Source organism: Echinops telfairi, unplaced genomic scaffold, assembly GCF_000313985.2.
Source record: "Echinops telfairi isolate 266 unplaced genomic scaffold, ASM31398v2 ScPeMD7_7468;HRSCAF=8506_0, whole genome shotgun sequence".
In the NCBI taxonomy this organism is placed as follows: domain Eukaryota; kingdom Metazoa; phylum Chordata; class Mammalia; order Afrosoricida; family Tenrecidae; genus Echinops; species Echinops telfairi.
In genome coordinates, this window is record NW_022111369.1 from 65,231,676 (window position 1) to 65,248,876 (window position 17,201).

Sequence of the window (17,201 nt, forward strand, 5' to 3'; positions counted from 1 at the left end):
GACCAGCCCTTTCACAGGGGTCTGCCCAGTTCATAACAGTAGCAAAATTACAGTTATGAAGTAGCAACAAAAATAATTTTATGGGGTCACCACAACATGAGAAACTGCATTAAAGGGTTGCGGCATTAGGAAGGTTTGAACCACTGGTCTAATGCTTTGGCATAATCAATGAAACAGAAATAAACTTCTTTCTAGTGCTCTCTGCTTTCAGCCAAGACCTATGTGGCATCAGCTCTACATCCTCTCCTAGCCCAGCCTGAGTCTCTGGTAGAACCCTGTCAATGTAAGCTGCAACCATTGTTGGATGATATTGAGCAAAATTTTATTTGCATATGATATTGTTTTATAAATTTCACATTGGTTGGGTCACCTGTCTTTGGAATGGGTACAAATATGGATCTCTTCTAGTCAGTTGGCCAAGAAGCTATCTTCCAAATTTTCTAGCATAGACAAGTGAGTGTGCCTACCGCTTCATCAACTTACTGAAGCATTTCCATTGATATCCCATCAATTCCTGGAGCCTTGTTTTTTGCCTAGTGCTTTCAGTACAGCTTGACACTGTTTCCTCAGTACCACTGATTCTTGCTTATATGCTACCTCCTGAAGTGGTGGAATTCAACTAGTTCTTTTTGGTACAGTGACTCTGTATTCTTTTCATCTTCTTTGGATGCTTTCCATATCATTCAATACGTTCCCATAGAATCTTTCAGTATTGCAACTCAAGGCTTGATTTTTTTTCTTTAGTTTTAAAAAAAGTAAGGAATAAATGAATCTGTCGCAAATCATGAAACTCTTAGAAACGGGTCATGGAATAAAGGACACTGTCACAAATTCATGATTGGTGGCCAATCACAGTTACAGATGAGACTACAGAAGCAGGAACAAGACCTTTATGGGAATATGTCCACTACATTGGATAGAAGAGCATACAAGATTGGTCCAGGACCTTCTGACCAAGACAGTCAATAGGACAAGACCCATGACTATGAGACCCCTTTTACTATAAATCAAGGACACACCTAAGCAAGCCCCTAAACGAGACTTCCCCTCCCTGGCTGATAGCAGATGGGTGGATGTAATCCACTTTCCAATGCACTTCACATAACCACAAGATTATCTACATCCTTGATTAGTGATCAGAAGGAATTCAATGAAGGCATAATCTATTTGGATTTTGGGTTTACTCTGCCTTGATAGCCCTCTCCAAATGCAGTACTCAGAATTTAAGCTCTAAAACAGTCTGTTGGAACTTAAATAGAAGTGTAAGGCATGAAAAATAACAATAATTTATAAATTATCAAGGGTTCATGAGGGAGCGGGAAAAATAAGGAGCCTATACCAAGGGCTCAAGTAGAAAGAAAGTATTTTGAAAATGATGATGGCAACATATGCACAAATGTGCTTGACACAATGGATGGATACATGGATTATGATAAGAGCTGTGTGTGCCCCCAAATAAAGTGATTTTTTTAAAAGAAGTTAAATAGGATAAAAACAAAAACATCAAAACTTGTAATGCAGTTTAAGCAGTGCTGAAAGGAAAATTTATGGTACTAAATGGATACATTGAAAAAGAAGAAAGACTCTTAAAGGCTTGAGGTACACAAGCGGCCATCTAGCTCAGAAGCAACAAAGCAACATGGAAGAAGCACACCAGCCTGTGTGAACATGAGGTGCTTAAAGGATCAGTTATCAGGCATCAAAGAACGAAAAATCATATCATTGTGTGCTCATCTCCATGATACGATCCCTGAAGAAAAATGGGTGCAAAAGCAAATGTGGCAAAGAAAGCTGATGGTGCCTGGCTATCAAAAGTTATAGCGTCTGGTATCTCAAAGGTTTGAAGGTAAACAAGCGGTCATCTAGCTCAGAAGCAACAAAGCCCACATGGAAGAAGCACACCAGCCTGTGGGATCACAACGTGTCGAAGGGATCAGCTATCAGGCATCATCAGAACAAAAAATCATATCATAGTGAATGAGGGGGGCAGTGTGGAGTGGAGACCCATTGCCCATTTGTAGGTCACTGGACATCCCCTTACAGAACGATCTCAGGGAGGAGACGAGCCAGTCAGGGTGTGATGTAGCAATGATGAAACATACAACTTTCCTCTAGTTCCTAAATGTCTCCTCCTACCCCACTATCATGATCCCAATTCTGCCTTACAAATATGGCTAGACCAGAGGATGTACATTGGTACACATAGAAACTGGAAACACAGGGAATCCAGGGCGGATGATCCCTTCAGGACCAGTGGTGTGAGTGGTGATACTGGGAGGGTGGAAGGAGGGTGGGTTGGAAAGGGGGAACCGATTATAAGGATCTACATGTGACCTCCTCCCTGGGGGACGGACAGCCGAAAAGTGGGTGAAGGGAGATGTTGGACAGGGCAAGATATGACAAAATAATAATTTATAAATTATCAAGGGTTCATGGAGGCGGGGGGAATGAGGAGCTGATACCAGGGGCTTAGGTAGAGAGCAAAGGTTTTGAGAATGATGAGTGCAATGAATGTACAAATGTGCTTTACACAATTGATATATGTATGGATTGTGATAAGAGTTGTATGAGCCCCCAATAAAATGATTTAAAAAAAAAGAAACCAAAAAAGAAAGGAAAACAAGCAAGGTCTAAAATCGATCATCTAAGTCTGTGGTTCTCAACCTTCCTAATGCCGTGACCCTTTAATACAGTCCCTCATGTTGTGGTGACCCCCCACCCATAAAATTATTTTCATTGCTACTTCATAACTGTCATTTTGCTACTCTTATGAATCAGGCAACCCCTGTGAAAGGGCCGTTCAACTGCCGCGACCCACAGGTTGAGAACCACTGATCTAAGGGAACACCTCAGGACCTAGAAAATGAACAGCAAAATAAATGGATCCTTCCCCCCATCCTAATTCCTTTACTTTGCTTTATATTTCATAACATATGTCTTCCCTTGACACTGTACTATATATCGGCTAATTTACCAATTTACCTGTTTCTTCCATTAGAATGTAAGTTCTATGAAGGCAGAGATCTTCTCTTCAACATTAACTGCCTTACCCATAAAACCAAACCAAACTCACTGACAAGTTGATGCCATCTCATAGCGACCCGAAAGGATGGGGTAGAACCCCTGTGAGTTTCTGAGACTATAACTCTATAGGAGTAGAAATCCCCATCTCGCTCCAGAGGACTAGCTGATAGTTTTGAACTGCTGACCAACACACCCCCAGGGTTCCTTATATATTAGACAGTTAATAAATATTTGCTGAATACATTGTAGCACACAGACAGACTTTCTGGATTTCAGAACTCCCTGGTCTTAGATACCTTTTATTGCTAAAATCATCTCCTGGCTCTTAGTTTTTTATTTTGTTGTTCTTCCAGCTTTCTTGGAAGGGCATCTGCCTTTAGCCCAATCACTCAACCACCAGCCATTACCCCAGTGTTATTATTACACAGAGGAAAAGAAGAAAAGAGCCCTCAGGCAGAAATGGTAGCAGGAGAGAAGCAGTAGACAGAGCTTATGACAATAGCAGCCCACAGTGGAACACAGGTCTACATAGTAATAAGAATCACACCAATCAAAGTGAGATTAGTTAAAAGACCAGGGATAAGAATTAATTATTGGATTTTACTTAGAGAGAACATCAACCTAATTAGAAACTGCAATCACTTGCCATTCAAATATAATGAGGCTTTCCATGGCCCCCTGTTCCATGCTAACTTCAGACGGTTCTTGGCTTTGTTAAAAGGAGTTTCCATTTAAATTATGGATCCCAAAGCCACAATGACCCAGAGTTCAGTCTTCTCACAACACAGAGACCACAAACCATTTCAATTTTTTCAAAATGAAAAAGATCCTAGAGTTTGCATGCACATTCCTTAACTAACAAGGACCATGATGGCCTTGCAGTGTGCCAGCAATTATAGAACTAGAATTTCTCCCTTCAAACTTCTTTTCCGTCTATGCCTTAGAAGATAAGGAAACATTCTGAAAAGTATAACGATTATGCAGAATTCTTTATGATGAAATATAATTTAAGATCCCTCTAGCATATTACTTAAATGTTAGAGGACACTTCTATCCCTTCATCTTCAGAAACAATCCTGTTTTATTTCACTATGCCTTCAGTAAACTATTCATTGATTCTGTTTCCTAAACCTGTAACTAAGTCCAGATGTTTTCTAGGAAAAGAATTTTTGGAAAAGGTTAAACATTGCAAGCTGTGTGCTGAGAAGGGATTGGTCTTTCCCCTACTTAATTTACAATATTTACTTGAAAAGAAAAAAAATGTCATTTTTGCAGTGAGGTTTAACTTTGGAAGAGAAGAGGCCCACAGACCTTACCAACCTAAGGATGGAACACTGTTATTTGAGTACACACCCTCTCAAGCCTCCAGGAACTCTACTTCTGCACCCTTAAAGCCCAAAAAACAATCCTGCTACCGTTGAGTGAATTCCAACTCATTCTCACCCCGTACCTACTGCCGTCAAGTTGCTATTGTTTTAAGAGACCTCATCTCAAATGTAACTTAAGGAGGAGAGTTATTATGTCAGAAAAGAGACAACCACCACTTTAAGTTTGTAGTATGCGATGGCTTGTGTGTTGCTGTGATGCTGGAAGCTATGTCACTGGTACTTCAAATGCCAGCAGGGTCACCCAAAGTGAGCAGGTTTCAGCTGGGCTTGCAGGCGAATAACAGACAATGAAGACAGACTCAGCTCCCCACAATGGAAAAAGGACCCACTGCTGAAAACCTTACGTATAGCTTCGAAATATAGTCAGATACTGAAGGCCTACTGAATGGATGGAAGTAGAGCTTGTCAGAGAGAGTGCCAGAGGATAGATCAGGGGGCACTAGAGTGTTACTGAGCAGGCACTGATTTCTCAGTTAGAGTTGACCATAGTGATAGGAGTCGGGTAAAATGTGTGGAAATGGAGCATTTGGGATCGTCATTTGCTGATGGAATAGAAGAAAAGCTGGAAAAATACGCTAATGGTCAGAATTTAGAATGTGCAAAGGATGTATCTAAGAAAATTGGAAGTCATCAAAAATGAAATGGAATGCATAAAGATTAATACCCTGTGCATTAGTGACCTTAAATGAACTGGTATTGGCCATTTTGAATCAGAAAATCATGTGACTTACTATTTGGGAAATAACACTGTCAAGAGAAATGGCATGGTATTCACTGTCAAAACAGAAAATGAAAAATCAATCATGAAGAACAATGCTTTCTGTGATAGGATTCTATCTATCCACTTTCAAATCCAATCAATACAATTATTATTCAAATTTATACACCAATCACAAAAGCTAGTGCATTGATTAAAAAAAAGATAGATTGATAATTATTGGGGATTGGAATGCAGAAGTTGGAAACAAAAATGAAGGAACGGTAGTTCGAAAAGATGCACTTAGTAATAAAAATGAAGCTGGAGATCACATGACAAGACTTTTGTAAAACCAATGACTTGTTCATAACAAATACCTTTTTTTCAACAACACAGATTGCGAGCATATACATGGATTTCCCCAGATGGCATATCTAGAAATCAAAGTGCCCACATCTGTGGGAAGATAAGATAGAGAAGCTCAGCATTAGCAGCTAAAACCAGGCCAGGAGCTGACTGTGTAACAGACTATCAATTGCTCACATGTAAGTTCAGGAGAAAGCTGAAGAAAATTAAAACAAATCCACTAGAGCCAAAATACAATTTTGAGTGGATCCCACCTGAATATTGAGAACATCTCAAGAATAGATTTGATGCACTGAACACTACTGACAGAAGTCCCGATGAGCTGTGGGAGGACATAAAGACCATCATTCGTGAAGAAAATAAAAGGTCATTAAAAAGACAGGAAAGAAAGAAAAGATCAAAGAGGTTGTCAGAAGAGACTTTGAAAGTTGCTCTTAATCATGGAGTAGCTAAAGCAAATGGAAGAAAGGATGAAGTAAAAAAGCTGAACAGAAGATTTCAAAGGGCAGTCAAGAAGGTAAATATAATAATGAAAAAAAATGCAAAGACCTAGAAATAGAAAACCAAAAGGGAAGAACATGCTCAATAAAGAATTCAAACCTCGAGTTTCAATACTGAAAGATTCTACGGGCAAAATATTGAATGAGGTAGGAAGCATCAAATGAAGATAGAAAGAATACACTGAATCACTGTACCACAAAGAACTAGTCAACATTCCATCATTTCAAGAAGTAGCATATGAGCAAGAACCAATGGTGCTGAAGAAAGAGGTTTAAGCCTCACTGAAAGCATTAGCCAAAAAACAAGGCTCCAGGAATAGATAGAAATGTGTCAACAAGCTGATGAAGCACTTGGCCAACTGGAAGAGATGAAAAATGGTACACAGTCCAAAGACAGGAGACTCAACAGAACATGAAAGTTATAAAACAATACTATTGAAATTACAAGCAAGTAAAAGTTTTCTGAAGATCTTGTAACAATGACTGCAGTCGTTCATTGACAGGAAGATTCAAACTGGATTCAGAAGAGGATGTAATAAAACAAAGGATATCATTCCTGATGTCAGATGGATCTTGTCTGAAAGCAAAGAATACCCAAAAAATATTCCCTTGTGTTTTGCTGATGATGCAAAGGCTTTCAACCTGTGGATAATCATAAAAAGAATGGGAATTCCAGAACACTACATTGTGCTCATGGGGAACTTGTACACAGATCGAGAGGCAGTTTTGAGAATAGAACAGGGTGTAATACATGGTTTAAAATCAAGAAAGGTTGGCAACCTTGTTGTATCTTCTCACCATACATATTCAATCTTTATGCTGAGAAAACCAGCAGAGAAGATGGCGTATATGAAGAATGATGTGGCATTAGGATTGTAGGAAGAATTATTAACAACCTGAAATATGCAGATGACACAACCTTGCTTGCTAAAAGTGAGGAGGACTTGAAGCACTTGCTGGTGAAGATCAAGGATTGAAGCCTTCAGTATGGATTACAACTCAATGCACAGAAAACAAAATCCTCACAAATGGACCAATAGGTAACGTCATGATAAATGGAGAAAAGATTTTGTTAAGGATTTTGTCTTGCTTGGATACACAGTCAATGCTCATCAAAGCAGCAGTCAAGAGGTCATAAGACATATTACATGAGGTAAATCTGCTGCACAAGACTTCTTTGTTGTTGTTTTTGTTAGGTGCCATAGAGTAGGATCTGACCAATACTGACTGTGATAGTTACATAATCTGTTGTCAATTTAAGACTATTAAGAGTGAAGGGGTGGAGGTTAAGTTGTCAATCAGGTCACCGCTTGATGACCTTATTTGGAGGTGCTACAGAGATAAAGAGCTCACTGCAGGCAGGACACATACTCGACTCTCTACTTGGTATTCCTCATGACATGACAAAATACATCTCCGCTAGAGCCCTGGAGCAGGAGGAGCCACGTGGAGACCCACACCAGCACTGAGATGCTTCCACTGCTACTGAATGTACAAGACTTTCCAGCCACTGGCCTGTGGTCTTCCGGCATTCAGCATCATTGCATGGCTATATGAGTCTAAAGAGGAATTTATGGACCAGTATTGGACATATGGGCTACTATAGGACTTATGGATTGATCTGTACTGGGCTGGGATGTTTTCTCATTATACAATTACTATTTACATAAAGCTCTTTCCTGTACACAAGTGTCTATGAATTTTTTTCTCTAGGCTACCCAGACTAACACAATGACCCTATGCACCACAGAACAAAACACTGCCTGGTCCTGCATCATCCTCACAGTTGTTGGTATCCCTAAGGCCATTGATGCAGCCAATATGCCATCCAGGACCTTCCTCTTTTTCATCACCCCTCCACTTTACTGAATATGGGCTTTCCACTCTCATAAATAGTTACAGTCTCAGAAACCCACAGGGGGTTGCAATGAGTCAGCATTGAGTTGGGTTTTTATTTATTTATTGACATTTACGACCACATGCTTATCCTTGGATGACACTCAAAGCACATATTCCATGACAAGCCTCACTCAGAGTCCACGGAGAGGAAAGGACAGTCACGGAGAACAAAGACCAGAAGGGAAAAATACATATAAATACATTTAGCCCTGACGTGCTGAGGCAGAAATGAATCACAACAGCAAGCTAGGATTTATATATATATATATTTTTTCTGTTTTTATTTATTTATTTGTTTGTTTTTAAACATTTTATTAGGGGCTCATACAACTGTTATCCCAATCCATACACACATCAATTGTGTAAAGCGCATTTGTACATCATTTCTCAAAACATTTTCTCTCCATTTAAACCCCCGACATTAGGTCCTCATTTTTCCCCTCCCTCCCTGCTCCCCCCTCCCGCATGAGCCCTTGATAGTTTATAAATGGGTATTTTGTCATATCTTGCCCTATCCGACTTCTCCCTTCATCCACTTTTCGGTTGTCTGTCCCCCAGGGAGGAGGTCACACGCAGTTCCATGTAACCGGTTCCCTCTTTCCTACCCATTCTCCCTTTACCCTCCCTGTTTTGCCACTCACACCACTGGTCCTATAGGGCTCATCCATCCTGGATTCCCTGTATTTTCAGTTCCTATCTGTACCAGTGTACCTCCTCTGGTCTAGCCAGTCTTGCAAGATAGAATTCGAGTCATGGTAGTGGGAACGGGGAGGAAACCTTTAGGAACTAGAGGAAAGTTGTATTTCTCATCATTGTTACATCACACCCTGACTGGCTCATCTCCTCCCCGAGACCCCTCTGCAAGGGGATCTCCAGTGGCCTACTAATGGGCTTTGGATCTCCACTCCACACTCCCCCCATCATTCACTATGGTAAGATTTTTTTTTTTTCTGATGAAGTTATTTAGGCCAATGTCTTCATTTCATTACTTTTCTTCTTTTTTTTTTATTCCCCCCCTCTGTCCTCATTTTATAGATAAAATAATGAGGGAAAGAGAATGTATCAGTTCAGCTGCCTTTGGATGCAAGGAATATAAAACAGCAACTCAGTTTGGAAATAGATTCTCCCACAAAATGTAAAGTGGAGACGTAGCATGTTAGGGCTTCTCCAACTGCTCTTCTCTGCAGTCACCAAGGCCACGTCACCTTCCACAGGTGAGCGTCAATTTCAGGGTGTGAGCAGGGAAATTCCAGCAGCTTCATTCCTGGAGTTGAGAGATGCAGGAGAAGGAGGAAGGAAGAGGTGTTTCTTTAATCTCTCTCCAGAAAAAAGCAAGAAAATATGGTAAAGAAAACTTCATCTCTTGTCAACTACCCATTTATAGAGCCATCACTGGCCAAAGAGATGGAATCCCAAGAGGAACTGGGTTTAAGTCTTGGATTGATGTGCTTAGGGGAAAAAAAGCCAAATAGATTCAAATATATTCTAGAAAGGTCCTTTTATTAAGTCTTAAAAAGGACAAAGGCAAAACAAGCATAATCATCCAGATGAGGGAATCCATCAGCATGTACCCAGTATACAGGTCAATGGAAACTATGAACGCACTGCATGGTGTTCCTATATATAATAGGAAACAAGGGGATCATCACAAGATCATAATTAGTCAGTTTGTCACCACTGCAAGCAGAATGTCAGAAAGGGAGTTGAGGGGCGGGATTGGTTCTGAGACTTCGACCACTGAGACACAAGAACGGCTTCCAGACAATACCAGGGCCTGCTTCCTTCAACTTAGATTCCCGAACATAAATCTGGTGGGATATTTTTTTTGGTAAATGCCCAGGAAAATTCTCTAGTTTTTGTGTGATCATCTTTCTGCATACTAATCTACTTTCAACCACAGTTTCTTCCTGAAGGCAAACTGCCCCTCCCTGGGCTTGTTCTAGAATTGAGTCAACATAACCATTGGTGTCTTAATGTACATCAAGGCTCAAAATGGACTCGGCTCACACTGTAGGCCACAGTCTTGCACAAACCAAATGATTTAGAATGTCCATTCTAGTGGACTACTCACTTGGAGTGGAATGAAAACGAGAATCCTGGTTAAATTAACTGGCCTTGATAAAAACATTAGTTGCAAATCCAGAAGATAATTTGATTCTTAAGTTTGTCCAATGACAACCGTCCAAATGCCTTCACTTTTCCTGTTCATTGATGGTGGGTGAAGCTCTTCTTTCTTGTTGTTCCTGATTTTGCTTTTGTTGATTTGTGACATGGGAGATTCCAGGTGCTGCAGAGTACAAATGCCTCAGTTGTCTTGGCTGTTACCATTGTGAGGTAGATCACCAGGCCTACGTCTTCCTCCATGCAGCTGGCTAACCAAGACCCACCACCCAACGGCAAGCAATTTCTACTACCCAGGAACCTGCTCCTCTCTCTTTCTGCAAACTTCTCTGAGGAGCTTATTTGTTCTTCTTATTGTAATTACCTTAGGCTTCCAGCACAGTAATCTCAAACACTCAATAGCCTGGGTTCAAATATAGCTTCCACCCCTGGTGTGTGCATCATTTTAGAACCTCTTTCTTTGTCTATACAGGGGTATGAGCAGTTGGTAGTAATATCTAGAAAGCATATAGTTCTGATCTCAGCGTCGTGAAGAACGATGTTCATGGGGACCGCTGGACCAATGATTCCCATGTGACTTTCATTTTCATCACTCTTCTTGCCTCCAGACAGGGAGAGACCAATATTTGCACTTCAGATGGCCATTCATGAGCTTTTCAGACCAGTTGGTACTCACCAAAGTAGGGGTGTAGAACATTATCTTTGTTGACTGTGTTATGCCAATTGACCTTGCTTTCCCATGAGAGTGTGGCTCAGTGATCTCAAGGTGTTTGGTTATGGCTAGTTCTTAGAATGTTGCCTCTGTATGTCCCCCCATATTCATAGGTATATTTGCCACACAATTAATGCATATCCACACATATCCTCCATCAAACCTACATATATTTATGAGTATAGTTCCACTCTCCCTCCCACATCCTTTCTGCCTGCATGTCTACCAATGCATCTGCTCATAGGTCCCTGCTGTTTGGACTTTGTATCGACCTCTGGTGCCCTTACCTCTTGCACTTCTCCCATTGTCTTCCCTTGACTCCATCCTGTTTGCCAATCTCCCTTTTATTGTATATCACCTTCTCCTTCACCCAAATTCACATGTACCTACCCTCTAGCGAGAAATGGAAACAGAACATACAGAGAAGACATGAGATAAGTGATGTTATACCGAGGGGATTACAATGAATGAAATGTATATGAATTTCTGGATACAGAACTTATGATCTGCTCTGAAATTCACAATAAAGCTTTTGCTTTTTCAAGGATTGGGAGAGTATAATAAGAGAAACACCTCCTGTCTAAATGCAGGCATGTTCATACATAAATATATTCATATATAAGGATGGGGAAATAGATTTATGTACATATATTGATATGTTAAGTATTAAAGCAGCAGACATTGGGCCTCTATAATAATAGTTTATAAATTACCAAGGGTTCATGAGGGATGGAGGGTGGGTGAGGGAGGGAAAAAATGAGGAGCTGCTACCAAGGGCTCAAGCAGAAAGAAAATGTTTTGAGAATGTTAATGGCAACAAATGTACAAATGTGCTTGACACAATGGATGGATGTTTGTATTTGTGATAAGAGCTGTATGCGCCCCCAATAAACTGATTAACAAAACAGACAGAGAAGCACCACCTAAGGCCCACTTATTGTGAGAATTAATTTATTGTTGCTGTTATTGTTAGGTGCCATCCAGTCTGTTCCGAGCCACAGCAGCCCAATGCACAACTGAACGAGACACTCCCTGGTCCGGCACCATCGGCACAATTGTTCCTATACTTGAGTCCATGGCTGCAGCCACAACGTCAAGGAACGCAGCAGTCAAGAGATCAAATGATGCATGGTTTTGGGTAAATCTGCTGCACAACACATATTTAAAGTGTTAGAAAGCAAGAATGTTACTTTTAGAACCAATGTGTGCCTAACCCAAGTCATGGTATTTTAAATTGCTGTGTTAAGCAGAGTTCTCTAGAAAAACAAAACCAGGACACTTATGATTATATATACTGTATATACTTGTTTATAAGCCATGTTATTCAGCATATTTTTATGCAGTTTTTGTGGTAAAATTAGGTGCCTTGGCTGATATTTGGGTCAGCTTTTATATATATACATACTTGATTATATATATATATGAGCTAATTAGTCCACACAGCAGTACAGAAGGCTCAGTTCAACTCACTTTTGTGGAACAGTTAATATACTGGAAGTCCTTTAACTCATATGGGCTGCTGTGTCCAACCAAGGTCAAGGAAGCAGACAGCTTGGGCAAGGCAGGCAGAGTCTTCCCACAGGCAGCAACAGCAGGGTGAATCAGCAACAATGAGTAACTCGGGAGCTTAGCAAAGCAGGCCCAGATGGGATATCAAACTCAAGCAATGCAAGGCGACAGGATCCACCAGCCTCAAGCTCAAGTGATGTATGCACTAGCAGCAGCGTGGTAAAGCGGGTCTCGAAGGAGCTTCAAGCTCTAGTGACTTGATCCACAACCAACAGGTTGGCTTGGTCCACAGGGGTATAGCACACAGGCTGAGGCAGAGAACTAGCTAAAGCAGCAGCACACTGGTCCAATCACCAGAGAGAAAAGGAGACATGGGCAGGCCTTGCAGAGCCATTTATCTCTTTGCCCTCAATCAAACCGTGACCTGATTAATCCCACATGTTCCTATTGGCCAGGTTGGCACAGTAAACCTATCACAATTGCCTCATATGCATATGCAAGTTGGACACTGAATAAGGAAGACTGAAGAAAAATCAATGTGCGGGGAGCAGGGAGGGAGGGGGGAAATAAAGAGCTGATGCCAAGAGCCTAAGTGGTGAGCAAATGTTTTGAGAATGATGAGGGTAATGAATGTACAAATGTGCTTTACACAATTGGTGTATGTATGGATTGTGATAAGAGTTATATGAGCCCCCAATAAAACGATTAAAAAAAGAAAAAGAAAAATCAATGCATTTGAATTATAGTGCTGGCAAAGAATATTGAGATTACCATGGACTGCCAAAAGAGCAAACAAATGTCTCTCTGAAGAAGTACAACCAGAATGCTCCTGAGACGCAAAGAGGTCGAGACTTCATCTCATGTACTTTAGACACGCTGTCAGGAGAGAGCAGTCCCTGGAGAAGGACATCATGCATGTAACGTGGAGGGGCAGCGAGAAAGAGGAAGGCCCTTGACGAGATGGACTGACACGGTGGCTGCGCCCATGGCTTAAGCACAGACACCCGTGAGGATGCTTGAGCCTATGTGCAGGAGCAGGTGGTGTCTCATTCTCTTGTACAGCAGGTGGTCTCTATGATTTGGAACCAACTTGACAGACACTAAAAACAGTAGATTAAATCATACAGAAACTTTTGCTTTTTCATTTTCTCTTTAAGTCCATTCATAAGTCTGATTCTTCTCTAGCCTCTGCATATACAGCATAGTAATAGGAACAGTAGCTTTGAAGTCAAACACTCTGGGAACAAAATCTAGCCCTACCGTCCTCTTAACTGAGTTACTTAATGTCTCTGCCTCAGTTTCCTTAACTATAAAATGGGGGGATAAAAATCCCTACCTAAGTATATGTTATGGAATGAATTGTATACCCCCCACCCAAAATAAATATTATAGATCCTACCCCTTTGCCCTGCGATCGTAATCGCACTTGAGAATGGGCTTTCTTCATTATGTTAGTGAGTCAGTGAACGGAACTAAGTCAATCTTGAGTATCTTGAGCCAATCATCTTTTTTATTGACAGTCATCCTCTTTGAAATGTAAAAACAGATTAAGCAAGGAAGCAAGAAAATAAAGTTGGGACAAGATAGATGCCAAACCCTATGAAGATCACCAAGTGGCCAAGAATGAGATCCTTTCCACAGAATAGACGAGGAGAAAAAGCCTTCTCCTATGGCTGGCAGCCTCTTCAGCTGTGGGTAAAATCCATTTCTGTTCGCTAAAGGCACCCACTTGTGATATTTCTGTTATAACAGTACTAAATAATTACACGTGTAGTTGTGAAAATAAAGCGACTTTCTAAATATAAACCACCTGGAAGTACACTTGGAACACAAGTCCTGAAAAATGTTAGTACAGCTGAGGGCATTGGTGGGAAGGGGAAGTGGTGGTTCAATAAGCTTATCTCATTTATTGTGACCCCTCCCATCAGGCCCGTCTCATTTTCATATCTTTGCTAATGCCGACCAGCATTAGCTGGCTCTCCCTTTTTTAAATCCTTCAAGACCTAACAAATTCAAGCACCACCCTCTCTACACTGATCTACAATGACTGGCAGTAACCTGATTCTCTACTTGTAGGAGTTATAATCCGTAGCAGACACATTACTCTTGAATTCATATCATTTCTATTACTTTCTTGAAGCCCTTTTGGTGCAGTGGTTAAACAATTAAGCATAAAACCAAAAGCTTGGAGACTCTAACCCATCCACCGCTGCCTGGAGAAAGATGTGACTATCTGTTTCTATAAAGCTGTGCAGCCTTGGAAACCCTATGGGCCAGTCCACTTTGTCCTGTCGAGTTTGTATGACTCAGAATCAAGTCAATAAGCAATGAGTTTGGTTTGGTCTGTTGTTTTCTACTTGTGCCTGTATGTGATTCATGACTTCCCCGAGGAGAGATGTACTCACTGAAGCTCTGAATGATAGCTTATACTATCGTATTTCCTTCATGGAATACTCTGGTGGCATAGTGGTTACACATTGGGCTAATAATGGCAAGGTCAGTAGTTCAAAATCAGCAGCTTCTCCACAGAAGAAAAATAGGGCTTTCTATTCCTATAAAGAGTTATAGTCTTAGAAACTCACACTGGCAGTTCTACTCTGTCCTACAGGGTCACTATGAGTCAGCGCTGATACTTGTAGGTCAGACTAAGGCTCACAGTAATTTCAGATAGGATAGGAAATTTCCAATGCATCTACAACTGTTAAGAGTTGAACTAAAATGTGGACAGCCCTTTTGTCCACTGAAAATACAAAACGGGAAGATAAGGGAAATAGAAACTTAGACTTTATTTCCCCCTTCTATTGTATTTGGTTGCTCATAAGAACTGCTGATGGAGGGTAAAGTAGAGAAGGTGCTTCCTGAGTCGTTTCAGTGCCGTGTTTCTGGAGAAAGGTCTTTTTAATTGTGAACATCTGTGTAACATAAAACTCACCATGTTCTTTCTCTGACTTCTCTAACCTGTAAACAAATATACTGAAAAATAAAAACTTCTCCCATTAATGCCCAAGAGCCTATCACCTACATATAAAATGATGGCACTGATTCCTAGCTACCTGGGTTCCTTTAGAGTCATAAGAGAAGTCAACGCAGGACAAAGACATTGAGTTAGGCTGTCCTCCCTTCCCTGGGAAAGGCCTGTGGAACAGAGACGCATGACTGGCTGACCCATTTGACTGGTCTTGAGAGCAAGCTTAGATTACATCTAAAAGGCACATCTCTAAAATTCCATACTCTGTGGTTTCTTGTGCTGCTCAGTAAAGAGGGTTGTTTCAGAGTTAAGTATAAAGATGGTAAGTGCTGTTTTCGAAATACTCCCCAGTGAGAATTTTCCACCCAGAGCAACTTCTTATGGCTTCCTCTCTATAGGAACAGCCCGTTTGGGAGACGAAGGAAGGGGAAGCGGGATGAGGATGACAGAGAAGGGCTACAGTTCTTACTTGGATTGGGAGAGGCAGCCTGGTGCGACGAGGGTGGGATTCTCCTCCATGGTCTGGAGTGCAGTGAGTTCTACCATGTTGACCATCACATCGTTTGTATGGCCTGGGAGCTGGGGCAGCACAGAAATGATCTTCTCGACTAAGTTGTCGCCATGGTGTCCAACTGCTCCTGGTTAAGCAGACAAAAAAAGGATGTTATAAACTCACAAAACAGGAGGAAACTTTCAGTTAGATAAAAATAATACATCTCCTATCGAAAATAACAATTTTGTTGTGGTTGTTTCTGCTACGCAAATCAGTAACAGAAATCTAGTACTCTGCCCTTTATAGCACTGATCAAATTCACAATTATCTAGACAATGTCGGTCTCGTGGGTTGAAACTCAGTGCACCGTGAGGTCACACAGTGTCTACGCCCGCTACTCCTATATCCCAGCACCCGGCACAATGCCTGCATATGGAAGGAATCAATAAGTATTCACTGAATAAATCAATAAAGGATCAGGAGTGCTATAGCCAATAAAGAGTGCCATAGAATAGCAGCATATCAAAATTTTGGAACTGAAAATTGTTCTTCATTTTCCTGATGAAGACACTAAGATCCACAAAGGCTTAGAGATATAAATGCAAGAGTTGTGAATAGCAGTTCCCCTCCGAGCAAATCTAAGGATCACATGACAAAGACCCTGTTATCTCGTATGCACCACTCACAGCGTGGGACTTGACAGCTAGTAGGTGCTCATCAAGTGTTGGCTGAAAAAAGGAAAGCACGAATGAAAGGGTAGCAACTTCTAGTGAATTTAATTAGTGTTTTCCTGTGCCCCAGGCAGTGTTGTGCTTCATGCATATTAACTCTTTCAAAAACAAATAACTCAAAGAGCTCAAATTAAAATTGAAGACCAGCTCTGTTTCTCCGCCTTCCTGAGTGTAGTGTTGCTCAAACTTCACCATGTCACCTCATAAGACCTTCAGGATCAAGAGATTCCCAGCCAAGAAACCGAAGCAGCATCGGCCCATTCCCCAATGGATTCGAATGAAAACCGGTACTAAGATCAGGCACAACTCCAAGAGAAGACACTGGAGAAGAACCAAGCTGGATCTGTAAGGAGCCCCCCGAGGGATGGCACGCACAGGCACATTTGCCCAGGCTCAAATCATGTTGAGTTGCATTAAGATTTTTGCCACCATCTGATCAATTGAACTTGTATTGGCAAATTATCTGGTTTCTTCCTTGGTTTTTATGCTTCCGCATCTAGTTTAACAATCAATAATGTAAGGCTGTTTGTTTAAAATTAAAAAATTAAAGACCGGTGACACAGTTCACGCTTTTTCCATGAAACTAAGCAATATCCCCAACAGCCACTGTTGCTTAGAACAACATATCATTCCAGTGATGGGTGGGAGTTACCATAGCTACTATTTCAATCCCACTCACTCTAAATTAACTAAGATTTTGTTTCCTAATCTCTCGCTCTCTGTCCCTCCTGAACTACCTCTCTTGCTTATTCATAATCTCATTTCTCTCTCTCTCTCTCTCTCTCTCTCTCTC

The 17,201-nt window shown here is 41.0% G+C and overlaps 2 protein-coding genes across 2 annotated transcripts in view; one reads left to right on the top strand and one right to left on the bottom strand.

The window, feature by feature from the left end:
- The window catches only part of LOC101641421 (sec1 family domain-containing protein 2), a 54,267-nt gene that overhangs the window by 17,771 nt on the left and 19,295 nt on the right, over positions 1–17,201 (bottom strand). Inside the window, exon 2 of the mRNA XM_004706284.2 lies at positions 15,654–15,822. Coding sequence (XP_004706341.2) covers positions 15,654–15,822 — 169 coding nt within the window. The remainder of the gene's footprint in view (positions 1–15,653; positions 15,823–17,201) is intronic.
- LOC105978916 (60S ribosomal protein L39-like) lies at positions 16,602–16,757 on the top strand. Its single transcript, XM_045284269.1, has one exon. The coding sequence runs from the start codon at positions 16,602–16,604 to the stop codon at positions 16,755–16,757; it is 156 nt and encodes a 51-aa protein (XP_045140204.1).

Bases quoted from the DNA above. Each gene is read 5' to 3' on its own strand.
- LOC105978916 (XM_045284269.1), top strand. From the start codon at position 16,602: ATGTCACCTCATAAGACCTTCAGGATCAAGAGATTCCCAGCCAAGAAA.